General features: G+C 49.3%; 1 protein-coding gene across 1 annotated transcript; it reads right to left on the reverse strand.

The window, feature by feature from the left end:
• Nucleotides 1–6,532: 6,532 nt before the first annotated feature.
• LOC111151187 (Fc receptor like B) lies at nucleotides 6,533–11,231 on the reverse strand. Its single transcript, XM_022508991.1, has 6 exons — nucleotides 11,201–11,231; nucleotides 10,871–10,891; nucleotides 10,279–10,533; nucleotides 8,443–8,709; nucleotides 7,483–7,761; nucleotides 6,533–6,948 (listed from the first exon to the last, which is right to left on the reverse strand). Exons 1-6 carry the CDS (start codon nucleotides 11,229–11,231, stop codon nucleotides 6,533–6,535), a joined length of 1,269 nt encoding a protein of 422 aa, XP_022364699.1.
• Between the last annotated feature and the right edge of the window lie 5,763 nt (nucleotides 11,232–16,994).

The raw sequence follows: 16,994 nt of genomic DNA on the forward strand, positions 1-16,994 counted from the left end.
GATTTTATTTATTTATTTGACAGATAGAGATCACAAGTAGGCAGAGAGGCAGGCAGAAAGAGAAGAGGAAGTGGGCTCCCGGCTGAGCAGAGAGCCCAATGCAGGATTCCAGGATCCTGAGATCATGACCTGAGCAGAGGCAGAGGCTTTAACCCACTGAGCTACCCAGATGCTCCACACTGTGACTTTTTATAAAAACAAGTACAACTTAGTCCCTCGTGAGCCTCTGCTTAAAAAATTTAATAAGGGTGGGCAAGTTGTATATTGAAAGCACAACTCATGGCATAATCAAAATGCTCCTTTTTAACCTTTTCATAATCCATTTAAAATTTATTCAGTGGGGCACTCTTTCCCTGGTCCCACCACTTTCCCAGCACTATGGGCATCCACTGGGAGCTTGTTAGAAATGGTGGGTCTCGGGCCCCACTGTGGACCACCTGAGCTAGAACCTGCAACAGAAGATGGCTGGAAGACTCAGGTGTTCATTACCATTTGAGACAATTCATGATTTTTCTGCTTCTCTTGATAATTGATAGTCCTATAATGACTTTAGGTCACAAGCATAGTTCCAATTTATAAATTAGAATGCCCAGTCGTCCATGTTACTAAGACCCCAAACTTAATTCCAAAATAAGTCTTTGTCCTCCTACTTACCCTGCTCAGGTCCTGATTTGGGGAAGGAGCTTGACTGGCCTCCCTCCTGCTTTCTGCCTCCCCATCTTCTCCCCTCCCCTTTCATTAGGATATTTCCCTTGGGGTCTCTCCTAAGCCAAAGTTGGAGGGAAGAGAGAAGGGAGGATGGGTAAGGAAGCAGGAAGTTCTCCTGTACCTGGGCAGTTTTCTGCTTTCTGAACTCGGCAGGTCACTTAAGCCAGTGCTTTTTCCCATGGGGATCTTTGTGGACTTTCTGGGGTTGTTTATTTCAGAGGCTGCTCCCCTCTGGCCCTGTGTTCCAGGCAGAGGCCTCATGGGTCTTGCTCCCAGGCCTTTCCTCGCCCTCTCCCCTCAGCTCTGGGGAATTCAGATCCACCTTCAGCTTTTCTGTGACTTCGTCCACCCCTCCTGGTGGCCTTAGTACAGGAACCAAGACAACCCCATGACAGCATGTAACCAAATTCAAGTTCGTCTGCCCGGGATGCACCACAAAGACCATTTACTGAGATGTAGGTGTACAGCAAAGGAAAGGGTTTATTCCAGAGGCTGCAGCAAAGGAAAGGGTTTATTCCAGAGGCTGCTGAATGAGGAGACTGGAGGGCAAACCTCAAATCAGCCTCCTGGAGGAGGAGAGAGAGTCAGGGGTATTCAAAGGCAAATGAAAGGCCCAGTTGCTGCAGAATTTGTCCAGCTTGTAGCTGGGATTAGTCCCATTAACCCTTTGGTTGCTGGTTCAGGCTCCGTCTTCCAGGAACCATGGAAATACACACGCGGCTTTGCCCTGGGATGTTCTGTAGCACAGGCTGATCCCCAGACAGGCTCTTCTGGGCTATAGTCAACCTCTTACCATAACCTCCTGAGGTGTGAGTCAGGCCGGGTGCCCTGTGTCTCCCAACTGAACCCATTTCAGACCTCCCTAAGTGACCCCATGGGCATTTTCATCGTTAGGCTTGAGGGAGACATGGGGAGCTTCCCACACCTTCACACTATCAGGAAGAATTGTGATGGGAACTCGTATCATGGCAAAGGAATCTCTTTACACACCCTCTCTCTTCCTTGTGTTCCTCCCTGTGGAGGAACTCCCCCATGTGACTGCAGTGTCCAGAAGTCAGAGAACAGATCCTCCACCATTTCCTCTGTAAATCGTGCGTGTGATAATCTGGTTTCAGAATTTCACGTCTATTGTGTCATGAAATATCACTATAGACATCCCGTCACGAGTGCAATTGCTTGATCGTAAAAAATAAAAATAAAATCCTGCCTTCCTGCCTTATTCTCCCCAGACAGGTCCCCCCTGAGGAACTGTAATCAATTGAGGGTCCCATGTTCTAAACCAAAGATAGAGCAGCTGGAGATGTGCTCAGAAAAGCCAGGATGGAGAAGGAACTCCAAATTAGGGATGGTTGCAAACACTGAAAAAAAACAAAAAACAAAAAACAAGAAAAAGAGTCTATCTTTAATAAAACCTAAACATGACCTACCCAGAGTCTTTAAAAATCTGTGAAGGGCTCACAAGAGGGTCAGGAATCAGATTTGTTCTGCGTCCCCCTAAGGAGTGCAGTGGATAAAAGCTATAACAAAACCATTTCAAATCACATTTGAACCCAAGTCTGAGCTCCTGAGCCAGGATTCTAAACCTCTACACTCGGCGACCTCTAGGTCCAAAGCTGATTAGCTTGGCTCTTACAATTTAACACGGTACACCGGGGCATATTCACTCTAAGAGAGGGGGAGAATGATCATCTCCCACATGCCTGCAATAAGATTGCCTCCTTTGAACTGAAAAAGACGAAAATGTCTGATCCCTATTCTTCCACCTTGGATCTTAGCAGGACCAGGGATATACAATTATATGAGGTACGAGGCCTCTCATTATGAGGAGGGTTCAAGCATGGAAACCAGTTACCTTTGCAGGTGTAGTGACTGGGGAAGGACCTAACCCAATGTGGGCTAACTGTAGTATATGTTGGAGATAAGAGCTCTACTTGGCAGAAAGTCTGCTCTTAATAAGTAAGTAAGGTCAGGAGTGCATTTCCCTTAGTTAACTATGGACCAGGAGCAGGTAATTCAGAAGACGGGTGGGGCAGCATCACAAACAGGGGCATTGGCTCTGGGCTGCTACGTGACACTAAGTCAGTAACGGTTCAGGATCCAGTGGGAACAGTCAACAGTGGATAAAGAGTTAAAAGGTTCTCTGGGTCTGATTAAGAAAGAAAAGCATGATGGTGCGCTCTCTTGGCTGGGTTAGGTGAGACAAGCCCTCTCATGCATATCTAGCAGAAATTCAAATTGCTACAGTCTCTTTAAGGGATAATTTGACAACATCTATTAAAATGCAATATAAAATCCAACAGTTTTTCTTATAGGAGTTTATCCCATAGATCTATTCAAAGACAGGCGTAAAGATGTAGGGGATGGGCACCTGGGTGGCTCAGCTGGTTAAGCTTCCAACTCTTAATTTTGGCTCAGGTGATGATCTCAGGGTCATGTGATCAAGCTACGTAGGGCTCTGCACTCGCTGGGGAGTCTGCTTGAGGATCCTCTCTCCCTCTCCCTCTCCCTCTCTCTCTCCTGATGGTGTTCTCTCTCTCTCTTAAATAAATAAGTAAGTAAATAAATAAATAAATAAATAAATAAATCTTTTTAAAAAAAAGATCTAGGGGTAAGTATATTCACTGCAGCATAATGTAAAACAGCAGAAATTTAGAAATAATCTAATACTCTGTCAATAGGGACTGGCAGATGTCATCTCTCCGGGAAATGACTTGTGGACCCTCACGTCGGGCTCAGTGTCCCTCCTCCGTGCTCCTAAGCATCCTAACATCCTCTGTCTTAAGACTTCTGGTAATGAGAGGATTCATTTACTTGTTTGTGTCTCCCTGTAAGGTTTCTCTTATTTCCCTCATTTTGCAGATGAGGACACTTGGGCTCAGAAGGTCTGCGCAGCATCCTCCCCCTCCATGGGGGTTGAGGCAAGAGTATACGACAAGGCACAGAGGTGGGCAAGGCGCTGTGTTGGGGAAAGAGCGAGGGTTCGGTGTGACTGCAGTATAGGGTGAATGGGCTTCATGGGCCATGATAGGGAGTTTTGACTCTAACCAGAGGATTTGATTCAATCTCTTAGGGAAAATGTCATCAGTGTAGAACCGAAAGTGTTTCTCCTTTCCATAGAGTTGAGATGAGATAAGAAACAGACTCATGGAGGCTGAGATCCAAATGGTACAACTTGCCAGGGTTCTCTCTGCTCTCTGATAACAGACAGTTGGGTTCCTTGCCTGGAATCTGGTTTAGAGTCTGAGACTTGAGTCTAAGACACTGAACTGATCAGAGAACCAGAGAGAAGCAACTTCCTCCCCGGGATTCTCCAGCATTTTGCTGCTATCCTTGCTGCTTCAGAATGAGCTCTAAGCTCTCCTTGGGAAGCCTGGGCTAGCTAGTCTTCTGTTTCCTTGAATGCATGTTGGAACTTCAACCGGAAGCTGGATGAGGTCATTTTTTTTCCCCCAGAAGGGCATGGCCAGTAGGCTGCATGTCTGATTATTTTCTGCTATTTTCACAGTGTAGACCTTTCTGGAGATCATTAACAGGAGTTGTAGGGGATGATCTATGAGACCTGGGGACTTAAAACTGAGGGCAGGAGGGCTTATGAGTCAATCCCTCTTGCCCCTGGTGAGACACACACACACACACACACACACACACACACACACACACAGATAGAGAGAGAGAGAGAGAGAATTTGCAGTATGAATGACTTCCATTCTAACGCTTAAGCCTTATTCTTCCCCATCTCCCACATCTCTAGTGCAAAAGTGAGGAAGGTGACAGGACAGGAAGGAAGAAGTGTATTGTGGCTACTAACAGGATGTGAGTGAAAGAGATACTGCCCTACTACATCTCTTGTGAGTGGCTATTTCACTTTTTTTCTCTCTTGACAAATGATCAACTGGTTTCTTCGGTTCTGGGGGTTTTTGACTTGCAATCCTTTGATTCCCAAGCTTCATGGCACTAAAACTGGTCACTTCCTATCTAATTCAGAGATGGCAGAAACATCAGCAGAACAAAATCAGAAGGAGGAAGGACGCTTGCCCCTAGAGTAGCATAGGATTAGCCAGAACTCGAGGAGAGTTCTGAGAAGAGAGATGAACTTGCATTAGAGAGCTGGAAACCAGAGCCACCATGATTCTTGTAAACCAGAACCCAGTACTGGGTTATAGGGGCCTGGACATGCCTTCTCAGAAATAAGTAAGTGTCCACTGAGATCTGTTTAACTGATTTTTCTTTTCTGATTTTAAATTGGCATCTCCTCCAATAAGGCTTTTTGATGCCTTCAGTAAAGAATGCTTCCAAACACCCATCCCCAATATCCAACAGGTTGAAGAACTTCTTAACAAGACTTTTTACTTCTTCATGTTCATCTCCTGTCATCTTCTCCCTAAAAGTCATCTTCCCCCCACAGAAACACACACAATTCTCCAACAACTCTCAAATTATTTGCAGCTCTACAAATACAAGAGGATCTTTCAAGTCTCCATGTGTTTGTTTCCACAGCCCACACACCCGACTCCCAACCTTTTTCACATCTCCACTTGAATTCTTACTCTTTTTCCAAGATTCAGCTTCCTTCTCTGAATTCCCGTGTTTCAGAGAGCACCTATTACTTTGCACTGTAATTTATGTGTGTATCTGCCTGCCTCTCTCCCTGTACAATTTTTTTAAAGATTTTATTTATTTATTTGACAGAGAGAGAGAGATCACAAGTAGGCAGAGAGAGAGAGAGAGAGAGAGAGAGAGAGAAGCAGGCTCCACGCTGAGCAAAGAGCCCGACGTGAGGCTCGATCCCAGGACACTGAGATCACGACCTGAGCCCAAGGCAGCGGCTTAATCCACTGAGCCACCCAGGCGCCCCTCCCTGTACAATTTTAATGACTTTGTAGTAACAGGGTGACGAGTCATACTAAGAAGAGTGTGATGAAGGATGTCGAGGTCATTCTGGTTGATCACTCAAAAAGAAAGGGGAAATTGGGTTTTGACAAGTTCAAGTAGAAGTGAAAGATGGGAGGGTTGAGTTGTTATCAGTTCTTAGCCTTAATAGTGTGCTTACTTAATGATGGGTGTGGACCCAATGACCTTCTGGGAACAAGTCACACCAGCCCTGCGGAGAACAAATGGCTCTAGCAGGCAGATGGGGACTCAGGAAAACAGGGCTTGTAATGAACACATTCCTGAGATCGCAACTGACAGGGTGTCTTGCTTTTTTCCTTCAAGTAACTGTGAGGTCGCCATGCAGGATGGTATATGGACCAGGTCATGCGTGTCTAGGTGTGTTAGGGTTGAAGTGACTCTTAGGGAAGTAAAAAAAAACTGCTAAAATCTAGAATTCTGCAATTTTCAGGATCTGTCTTAAAACTTCCTTGAAAGAATTTTCTGAATCCAAATAATACCGCTTAGTTTAAGTTCTGGCTGAAGTGAGCCTGGCCAGAGCCCACCCCACTGTCCAGATCCACGGGGGCAGGAGGAGCCAAAGGGCTCATTGTCTCAATGACCGGAAACACCCAACTGTTTCCTGTGCTGCCATGTGTACTGGGTGGGCATCTATGAAAAGCTAAGGGTGACTAAATAAACTTGCCAATAGAAGGCAAGTAACAGAAAGGGAGTCCTGCGGGTGGAGGAAGAGACCTGAGGACCGGCCTCGTGCTTGCAGATGCTCAAGAAGATGCGACCCCAGATCGTCAGCCACCACACTTTATAATGCTTCTTTACCATCACCGCCAAACAAAGCTCGAGCAGAGATGGCTTCTCGGGGTCTCTGCAGGTGGGAAGCAGGGGAGAGGAGAGGCAGGACCCTGGAGGAGGGGACAGGAGCGTCCCCGCCCCCTCAGCTCTCCACAATAGTGGTCTCCGGTGTTCTCCGGCTCACAGCAAAGTGGGAAGTGGGGGTCTCCAGCGTCCCCCTGTGCTCTGGGAAGGCCTGGGGCTCTTTTAATTCCAGGACCACCCGGTTCAGAAGGCCCTTGAGCAGCTGCATTTCTTGGAGCAGAAGGTCCACGTCGGGTTTCAGGGCTCCAGCGGAAGGTTCCAAGGGCGTCGGCGGGGCACAGGCCGGCGGCCCAGCTGTGGGGGCTCTGCCCGCAGGGAACTGCAGCCCCGATGAGGTGGTGTTCTGGACGGAGGTGGCCGACGGGGCCGATCTGGACACCGGGGGCTTTCTGAAGGAAAGCGGCTGGTTACCCGGCGCCAACGTGGCAGGCTGGGGGACTGCGGCGGTGGTGGACGCCAAGTCCAGCGGAGAACCTGCGAACGCAACACACGGCTCTCGCACAGCCAGCGGGGGAAGCGGGGCCCACGGGCCGGAGGGGAGTAAGGAGGGCCGGGATGGAGCGAAGGGGAGAGGGGGGAGTGAAGAAGAGGGGATGGGGTGGAGAGGAGAGAGAAAAGGGGTGGGTGAGGAGGGCAGAGGGGATGGGGTGGAGAAGAGCAAGGGATGGGAGGTTGTGAAGGGGGTTAAAGGATAGAAAGGAGAGAGGAAGGGGAGGGGTGAGAGGTCTGAGAGGAGGAGATGGAGAAGAGGAAGAGATAGGGGGTGAAGAGGGCGGAGGAGTTGGGGTAGAGAGGAGAGAAGGGAGGGAGGGGAGAAATGAGGAGGGCGGAGGGGGAGGCGTGGAGAGGAGAGAAGGGAGGAGGAGGAGTGAGGAGGGCGTAGATGGGGAGGTGGAGCTGGAAGGGCCGCGTGACGCGAGGGAGACTCGGGGTGCGGAGGCGGAGGCGGGGCTGGGGTGGGATGGGATGGGTTGGGGGGAAACGTGCGGGGAGGGTGCGGTCACTCACCGCGCCCCGCAAGCTTCAGCCAAGGGCTGCGTTTCCGGACGCTCCGCGTGGCGGTAGCGGCCTCGCACCAGTACGACTCGAGCTCCTCGACTTCTGACTCGGGGACCGTGTACTCCGCGCCCCAGTCGAAGCGGCGCACGGGGCGACTGTACTTGTAGAAGGCGAACTGCAGCGGCGTGTCGCGCTTCTGCGGGTGCAGGCGGGTGTCGCAGCGCACGGCCACCCCGCCGCGGGCCTCCGCTCGGCCTGTCACCCTCAGCACCGGCGCCGGGAACAGCTCTGCGGAGAGGGGTTCCAGAGGCTGAGGGTACACGGTGGGCCAGCGCAGGGGTCCCAGGGGACGAGGTCTCGCGTGTCCACGGCCCCGCGACCCCTCTGTCCTTCGGGTTTCCCGCGAGGGCTCCCCGCGGACCAGGGGACAGAGAAGAGGTGGCAGGAGCTGTGTGTGCGTGCGGAGGGAGGGGGGAAGACTTCTGAAGTGTGGGGCAAGGGGCCGAGGCCTCGAAGGTCGAGTAAAGCTCGCAGGGGAGTCGGGGGAGAGCCGGCAAGACCCTTCCTGTCACATCCGGACTGACACCCAGTTTGATCCCCGGACTGGGGGTGGGGGGGTTGCGTCCGCCTGGCAGGATGCTCCGAGCCATTCCCTCGCCCCACTAGTACAGCGACCCCGACCCCTGCCGCCCCTTCTGCCTGGGACTTGGATAGAGCTGTCCCCTATGTGGAGTTCCACCCGGAGTAAGAAGCCGGAGGTGTGCGGGAGGGAAGGGACACTGGTCCCCGCGCAGGCTGAGCAGCAGGGGCGCCTTCACAGCGGAGGAGAGGCGAAAGCTTCCGTGGGCTCGGGGAGAAATCTGCCTCGCGGCGGCTACTTGAACCTCCTTCCTCCCTGCCCCCCTTGGTTCCGGTCCCAGAATTTCCCAGCGCTCGATTGCCTCCCTCCCGGGCCCCAGGTGTTCCCACCTTGCACGGTCAAGGCCGCCTTGGCGGAGAACATGGGCGCGCTCTCCACCGGGATGCGCATGGTGCCCGAGCACTGGTAGCGGCCGCTGTCGCTGGCGCGCGCCTGCGGCACCGTGTAGTTGGCGCTGGAGTGGAAGTAGCGCACCGCCTTGCCGTCGTGGTAGTAGTGAAGCTTGTAGACCATCTTGTCGTACCAGCCGCGGCAGCGCATGACCAGCGGCTCGCCCTCGAACACCGCCGCGTAGGGCACTTGCAGGATCAGCCAGTCTACGACAGTCACCACAGACCGGCCTGATCCCCAGAGAAGTCCAGCCCTGGGGGTCTCCCGTTCTCCTCGGCCTCCCTGCTCCCCGTCCCTGCACGGTGGCTCGCCTCCTCCCCACTTAATACACTGCAGGCGGGCGCCCCAGGACCCTCAGAGCTGGATGCACTGGGAGGCGAGGGGAGAGGAAAGCCAATGGCCCCGTCTGCCCTTAGGGATTAGGAAGGCAAAGATGCCTGGTTCTGGGTTCCAACCCCATCAAAGAGTAATGGCCATCAGGATCAGGTTTACACTCCCCAGGATGCCCTACGGGCCTTCTTCACCTGGGCCCTGCTTACCTTTCCAGGACCATCTCAGTATTGTCGCTTGCCCAGTGTCTCCCTCACTGTCCCCACCTGCGACTCCTAATGCAGGCTAAGTGCAGCCACGCCCAGCATACATGTTGGGAGCACTGTACCTGCTCTGTGCCTGGGGCCTTTGTACCTACCAAGAAGACCACCCCTTACACACACACATCTGTTTTAGTTGAGACCTACTTGTTCTGTAGGTCTAGCCTTAGACCTTTTCTCCTCCAGGAAACTTCCCCAACCCCTCAGGACAGGGCAGGGCATCTCCCACAGCACCTCACATTTACGGATCACCATCGTCATCATACCTGATCTGTTCTGGACGCCATCTGAGAAAGAACTCTGCGAGCAACAGTCCCAATCTGTCTGCTACTCTATTCACAGTCGGTAGCCACCTGCTCTCATGGCCAGTGTCTTATCTGAACTATCAACTTCCAAACAACAAACCAGAGAGTACAGGCAGGAGGTAGATGTAGATGCTATGGGAGGGATGATCTTTGAATCCTGAATACAAATCGTGGCCCATCAGGCTAAGATGATGTGATATTCCCTATCAAGTACCTAATCCTGTACTCTAAAGAATGAACTATTGCTATTTTCTTATCCTGCTTTGAAACCCTTTACGTGACTCTGAGAAGTCAGTTTCTGAATTGAGCCCTGTGTACACGTGTATGTCTGCAATAAACTTCTGAGCACTTTGTTCCACGGCTGCCCTCTTTTTTCCCTGACAACGAGTCGTAATTCATTTTTCATCCTCACAACCACCAAACACACAGATACAATTATTGTCCCTGTTTTGCTGCTGGGAAGCACAGAGAAGCATCGTGCTGTTCAATCAAGAGTAATTCTCCCAGCTACACACAGCCTGCCCAGGGACCCTCACTCCCTACCCCGCTTGCTCTCCCCCGTCTTTCACTGACCCCTCCTCCAAAGTTCCCTGTCCAGTACCCCAGGCCCTCAGAGCCTCTGCCCTTCTGAGCTAGTCTCATACATAAGCACAAATGTTTATTGCTTCCCACTCAGGCATAGGGGTGAAGGGACCTTTGGGGTCAGACAAGCCTTACTGCCTCTCTCACATAGTGTCATGCGGGCCTCCACAGCTGCAGGGCACCCAGATAGTCCCCACTCCCCTGCCCCAGATGGAGTGGCCCGATGTTCTCTCCCACTGGAGGGCCAGTAAGTCCAAGGGAGATGAGCGGAGCCCCGCCCCCAGGCTCAAACACTCACCGTTGGAAACAGAGAGGTGGATGGGGTCACTGACAGGTGCTCCCCGAGTCTGGCATCGATACACCCCTGGTGTCTGCACCTCGATGCTCTTCTTGTGGGAGGGCAGAAGGAGGTGGCCCGAGTACCAGAGAGTGCTGATGGGCCTGAGCTCCAGAAGCGGAGGGTGGTACCCATCACAGCGCAAGGTTACCCGCTCCCCCTTGAAGATGGTGGTCCAGGGTGGGTGTAGAGACAACATGGGCTTCTCCAGAGTAGCTGGGGGTGTGTGGGAGAGGGGCCAGTGTGGGCCAGAGAATCAAGGTGAGGTGCCCAGAGTGTGGTCTGAGGTTGGCAAATCTGAGCAAACTCCAGCTTCCGGGACCCAGCCTACATGACCACACTGTCCCCGTGGCAGGACACACCACACCGGACTGCAAGCTCCCAGGACCCATTTCGAAGTGCTTAGAAGTAAACTGAGTCACAGGGATTGAGGAGACGTGGGAAGAGACACTGTCCCACAATGGCCAGGAAGTGGGGAGTGCCCAAGCAGGTCATTTGGGGGGGGTGTGTGTGGAAGTTGTCAAAAGTTGGGCTGAGGGATGTAAAGACTCACCAGCTCGCCCGCCGCTTGGGACTGCAAAATGAGAGTAAAAGAGAATGTCAGGGATGAGAGGAAAGTGAGGTACTTCTTCACCTAGAGGAAAAACTCCATGGGTCTCAAGACCTGGTTTTCTTCGGATTTTAGTTTCCCTGGGTCTGAGAAAACCCCCTTCTCTTTATCCTCGAAAAATAGTGAACTACTGTTTGGAATTGGGGACTATCGCCCAACACACACACACACACACACACACACACACACGCACGCACGCACGCACACACACACTCTGGTCCCCTCTCCCCTACAGCCAGTCCCTATGCTGTCGGTGGTGCACGGAGGACTCACCTAGGAGCAGAAGGGCTGTCAGTGCCCACATGACGGACCCCCCTCAGCGGCTGCAGGACGACGTCTGCAGTAAGTTTTTAAGTGCTTTGTTCCACCGCTGTTCTCTTTTTTCCTTAACACCATGTCATAATTTCATTTTTCATCCTCACAGCAACCAAAGAGGCAGAGACGATTAATGTCTCCGTTTTACTACTGGAAAGGCTGACCAGCGCTGACCACTGAGCCCTGATGGGGGGAGGGGGCATTACTCTTCTCCTACCCATTCTCAATTCCTGAAAATGGTGACTGGAGACAGCAGCACGCGGGCTGGATAAGTGTCAGCCCTTGGGTGTCCCAGGCACCAGGCACTGTCTTCCCAGCACCCCTGAAGCCACCTCACATCTCAGTTCAGCCCCAACCCCTACAGAGAAGTCATTCGGAGCAGAGTTTTCGCCCTCTGCAGCCTAAGAAAGTCACAACCAACCCCAGATGGTGACAGGTGATCCTGTCTCCTTCAGGCTCCCACTGACATCCCCCTCCCATCCCATCTCCCCCCACTTTCCAGCTGGCCCTGTAAACCTCAACTGACAGAAATATCTCCCCATGTCCTCAAGGTCTACCTGGAGCCTTTATTCTGCTCATTCCCTGCTGGTGTGAGGCCTTGGGAGGCTGGCCTTGGGGTCCCTGTCCCCAGAGCTCGCAGCCTCCTGAGTGGACAGAAGGGTAGGACTCGCTAACCACCTTCCCTGTCACTGTTTTCTGAAGTTCCAGTTAAGAAGGGAACTGCAATGCGTTCCCCCTTCTTTCTCCATTCCCGAAAATTTAAACCCTCAGAAAGGTTGTTTTTGACCCACCCTACAGCATCTCCACTACAGCACCTCTCACCCTACAGCATCTCCACTCCCTTGTGCCTTCCTCCCTCTAACCATCCCTGCAAGCTCTCCCCACCCAGCTTACCTGGTGGAGAGAGGTCACTGCATCAGCCCCTCAGAAACTTCTCAGATCTGACCTCCCAGCTCTAATTCTTGTGCTTCGAGAGCCATGTGATCATACCCTAAGCAATGGGGAACCTGAATTCTCATGTAAATACTTAATGAATTTTCCAACCTGATTGTATGTCTCCTTGGACAGTCTCCTATCCTCACCTGTGGTCTTAGAGTACCAAGCACCTCTTTCCTCTGGGACTATGGCAGGGAGGAAAAGGACTATTAAACACTGTCAACTCCCTTAAACAGTCTTCTCCCTCTTGCTTGCTGATAGCCAAAACTCCACTCCGAGAATTCCCTCATGGTTGTTCTTTATATGGCAGCTTTTGCTAAAAATGCAAATGCCCTGGTGGCTCAGTTGTTAAGCATCCAGGGATTAAGCCCCACATTGAGCTCCCTGCTCTGTGGGAAGTCTGCTTCTTCCACTCCCGCTTCCCCTTCCTGTATTCCCTCTCTCACTGTCTCTCTCTCTCTGTCAAATAAATAAATAATAAAATAAAATAGTTTAAAAATGCAAATGGCTCTTAGGGAAATGTGGTTGGTCATTTAAGGTAGGCTGGCCATTTCAGATCCTGTTTGTGAACAGATTTTAATAAAAGACAGATAGTCATATGGATCTGAAAAGCAGGGACCCGATTACACCAAATATTCATGAGGTGTATAGTCTTCCTGAAAATCTCTAGACTCATCGATAGACTTCCTGTCGTACTGTGCTCAGAATCTGGCTTGAAGCATCTCCCACCCAACGTATCTTTATTCTGGGCTTCCTTCTGCATTTCCCCCCATGTTGGATCTTTTTCTCCATCCAAAACTTTTCCCAGCAGAATTTCTAATTCTTCACCTCTTTGCTGTGCAGAGATGTAGCAGTTATCACTTGTTACCTGGGCAATTCTTGGAAGCCCAACGTGACGTAATTTGTGGACAAGATACGCCACCTTCCGCTAAGAATTCAGATGACCAAAATGTTCTCAGTGATGATGACAGTGCTGCTGGTGACGACCATGAGGGTGACAGTGCCTCCTTTCTCTCCATGAGTGCTGGAGCAGGGAGCACCTGAGCCCGCGGACACCCCGTTCCTGCGTTTAATCCCGACAAGGGGCCGTTGAGGATGATGATTAGTAACCGAGGTGATAGAGCTGGGATTTGAGTAGAAGTCCATCTCACTCCAAAACGTGCGCTGTCTCTCCTGCTCACAGCAGTTCGTCACCCCAGACTGTTCAGGCCCCCTCTCCAGGTCTATCATTTATTTTTTACCTCTATGCACACTACCCTTCTCCTCTGCCCCCCACGAGTACCCATGGCGTGATGCTTTTCAGATGTACCCGATACACACACATGTTCGTCCCTGAGGAATGTCTCGTGTTATTGATATACCTAAATGGTATTGTGTTCTAGGCATTATTTTCTCTTTTAGAGCAAAAGCCAGAGGTAAGAGGAGTTTGCCTAGTCCCCTTCCCCGCCCCCACCCTGCTTCTATAACTGAACTGGGATATCTCATCTCATCTTCTCTGGCCCTCGGACTGGGATTTATACCATCAGTTTTCCTGCTTCTCAGGCCTTTGGACTCAGACTGAATTATATCTTTCTGGGTCTCCAGCAGCAGATGCCCAATCATGGGACTTCTCAGGATCCATAATCTCATGAAGCAATTCCTCATTCTCTCTCTCCCTCTCTCTCTTTCTCTCTCAGCCTCTGACAACCACCATTCTACCATCTGCTTGAGTCTATTTTAGATTCCACACTCAAATAATATTTGCCTTTTGCGTTCGGCTTATTTTGCTTAGGGAATGTCTTCCAAGTTCATTCATGTTGTTGTGAATGGCAGGACTTTCACACATGCACACACAAGTCTCACGTTTCCTTCATCCCTTCATCTTCGATAGACGTTTAGCATTTAGGTCTTTCCCACACTTTGGCTACTGTGAACAGTACTGCATCGAATTTGGGAGTGCAGGTATCTCCTTGAGATAATGATTTCGCTTCCTTTGAATATGATTCCAGAAGTGGGATCCCTGCTCATAAGATTGTTCTTTATTTTTTAAAAAGATTTTATTTATTCATTTGAGAGAGAGAGAGAGAGCATGCATGAGGTAGGGGGAGGGAGGGAGAGAGGGAGGAAAAGTCAGACTCCTCCTGAGCAAGGAGCTGGACTCGGGACTCCATCCTAGGACCTGGACATCATGATCTGAGCCAAAGGCAGATGCTTAACCATCTGACCTGCCCAGGAGACCTGTTTTTGTTTTTGTTTTAAGGTTTATTTATTTATTTGAGAGGGAGAGAGAGAAAGAGTGAGTGAGCAGGGGAAGTGACAGAGGAAGAGGGAGAGAGAGAATCTCAAGCAGACTCTACTCTGACCACAGAGCCCTACAACGGGCTCAATCTCACAACCCCGAGATCATGACCTGAGCCAAAACCAAGAGTTGGCCGCTTAAGCCACTGCACCACAGTTGTTCCTCATAAGATAGTTCTATTTTCAACTTTTTAAGGAACCCCCCATACTGTTTTGCACAGTGGCTGCACCAGTTTGCATTCCCACCAGCAGTGCACAGAGCTCTCTCTCCTCCAAATTCTCATCACTACTTCTGACTTCTTGTCTTTTTGATACTAGCCAGTCTCGCAGGTGTGCAGTGTATCTCCTAGTGGTTTTGATTTGCATTTTCCTGATGACTGGTGATGTCGAGCGCCTTTTCACATACCTGTTGGCCATTTTTTGGTTTTATTTTGAGAAACGTCTATGCAGGTCCTTGCCCATTTTTAATTCAAGTTATTTGTTCTTTTTGCTATTTAATTGTAAGAGTTCCTTATATATTTTGGATGTTAATGCCTTATCAGATAAATGGTTTGAGGATATTTTCTCCCATTTCATAGATTTCCCTTTCACTCTGCTTACTGTTTCAATTGCTGTGCTGTTGTTGTGGATTTTTTTTCCCCTCACAGATGTATAATGGAATAAAGGAACATGTAGCACAATCAACTTATGACTTTATAAACTTCAGTTGAACTCTTCTTTGAAAACCAAGGTCATGTTAAATTTATTTTTTTTCTATAGCACTTTTTTTTTCTAACAACACAATACTCCATATACAAATGTCAAATTAAATGAAGATCCTTCAATATTGAAAAAAAATTAGCTATTTTGTCTGACCAGGTTAAGACTGGGGAAAATGTGTGTAACACACACAGTCACGACTTTCAGGTCAACAAACAAAGGTTCACCAAATTCAGTAATACTGAGGGTACACTGGGGCAGTCTTTAACAGGTTGGAATGATTACATGAGGAGGATCAATAGAGAAAAGAACTACTCCACATAGTAGGTAACAAACTTGGCTTTTGTTATCTCTGAGAAAAAATAAAGGGAGCAAACACATAGGAATTTGAAAATAATTTAGAGAATATATATATTTAAAGGAAACCTAAATTCTCACTCAGAAGATTTTTTAAATTACTAATAATTTATATGTACCTATGTGTTTCTCCCTCGTGGTCTCCCCAGTCAGCCCGTCAAGGTAACTAATACCCTGACCTTGGTGTTTCCACGTTCATGTCTTTTAAAAAGTTTATCCTATGCTAGTATAAATGCCTAAACAATATATTCTTGTACTAGTTTTTAAATTTCTATAAAGGGTGTCTTACTATGTGGCATCTTCTGGGACTTGCCTTTCCCCTCAATGTTATATTTCTGATATTTTTTATGTTGCTTCATTTTAGCTATGGTTTAATTTTTTACTGTTGTATAGTATTCTACTCTGAAAATAGCACAGTTTTTCCATTTTTCTGTTGGTGGACAACTGAATTGATTCCAAAGTTTTGCTTTTACAGATAGTGCTATTATGAACATTATTATACTTGTCTTCTGATACACATACACTAAAATTTATTTTGGGCATATACACCCAGGCATTGGATTCAACTTCACAACATAGTGGATGTGCTTGCTATCTAACGTTGACTTCAGAGACAAAAATCTAACATGGCTGCACTGGGACTTCTGTGGGTTACAGAATCCTAGACTGCACAGGCCATAAACCCAACCCAGTGTAACAATTCATCTCCCCCCACCCAAACTCCCCAGGCTAGAGGGGCAGAAGGAGACAAGTAAAAGCCCCTCCCCCCATTCTTTCAGCTCTGTTCTTGCCTTACCCCAGATGATGGGAGATCCTTTTCTTGAGGCTTCCAAGTAGTTGACTAGACTGGGTCCCCCAGGGCAAAGTCTGGAGATTTTGCTGATGTCAGACACGACACTCATCTTGTAAGGTCCAGCTTAATTTCTATCTCCTTCTAGGTATCGTCCCTTATCCTGGCCCAATTCAATTCAACTAACAGAATTTTAGCGCTTAACTATATCTCATTAAGCTAGACACCAAAGAATCAATGTGTCACAAAGAGGTCAAGGAGCTCTCAAAGAGCTCACTCTCCGAAAGAAGTAAGGTTAAAAAAAAAATCAGATGCAGTGCAATGATAAAGGTGCACATAGACACACGGATGAGGAGTGCAGAGCTGACACGTATCTCAGTCAGCTGTATCCATGACTTCCTTCCTGGATCTCTGATAGCTTTTCTTATCTGCACAGGAATTCTTTATTCAGCATGAGAGTTTGCATTCATGACAATGGTACCGTTTGCTGAAATCAACCCCACGTGAAATGGTTCTAACATAGTATATTCAGCATGGTCCTCCGGCAATTGAGCTTCCATGTTTTCAAATCCACCAAAGTCATGAAATACCTTTGGTCATCATTTCTTGCAACTCCCATTCACACAACTGTGAGTTGATCCTCTTAGGCTGCAAAGACGTTTATCAGCCTTGCCAGTTCCCAAATGCCTCCTG

Source organism: Enhydra lutris, unplaced genomic scaffold (genome assembly GCF_002288905.1).
Source record: "Enhydra lutris kenyoni isolate GAN:26980312 unplaced genomic scaffold, ASM228890v2 scaffoldscaffold25, whole genome shotgun sequence".
Taxonomy (NCBI): Eukaryota; Metazoa; Chordata; class Mammalia; order Carnivora; family Mustelidae; genus Enhydra; species Enhydra lutris.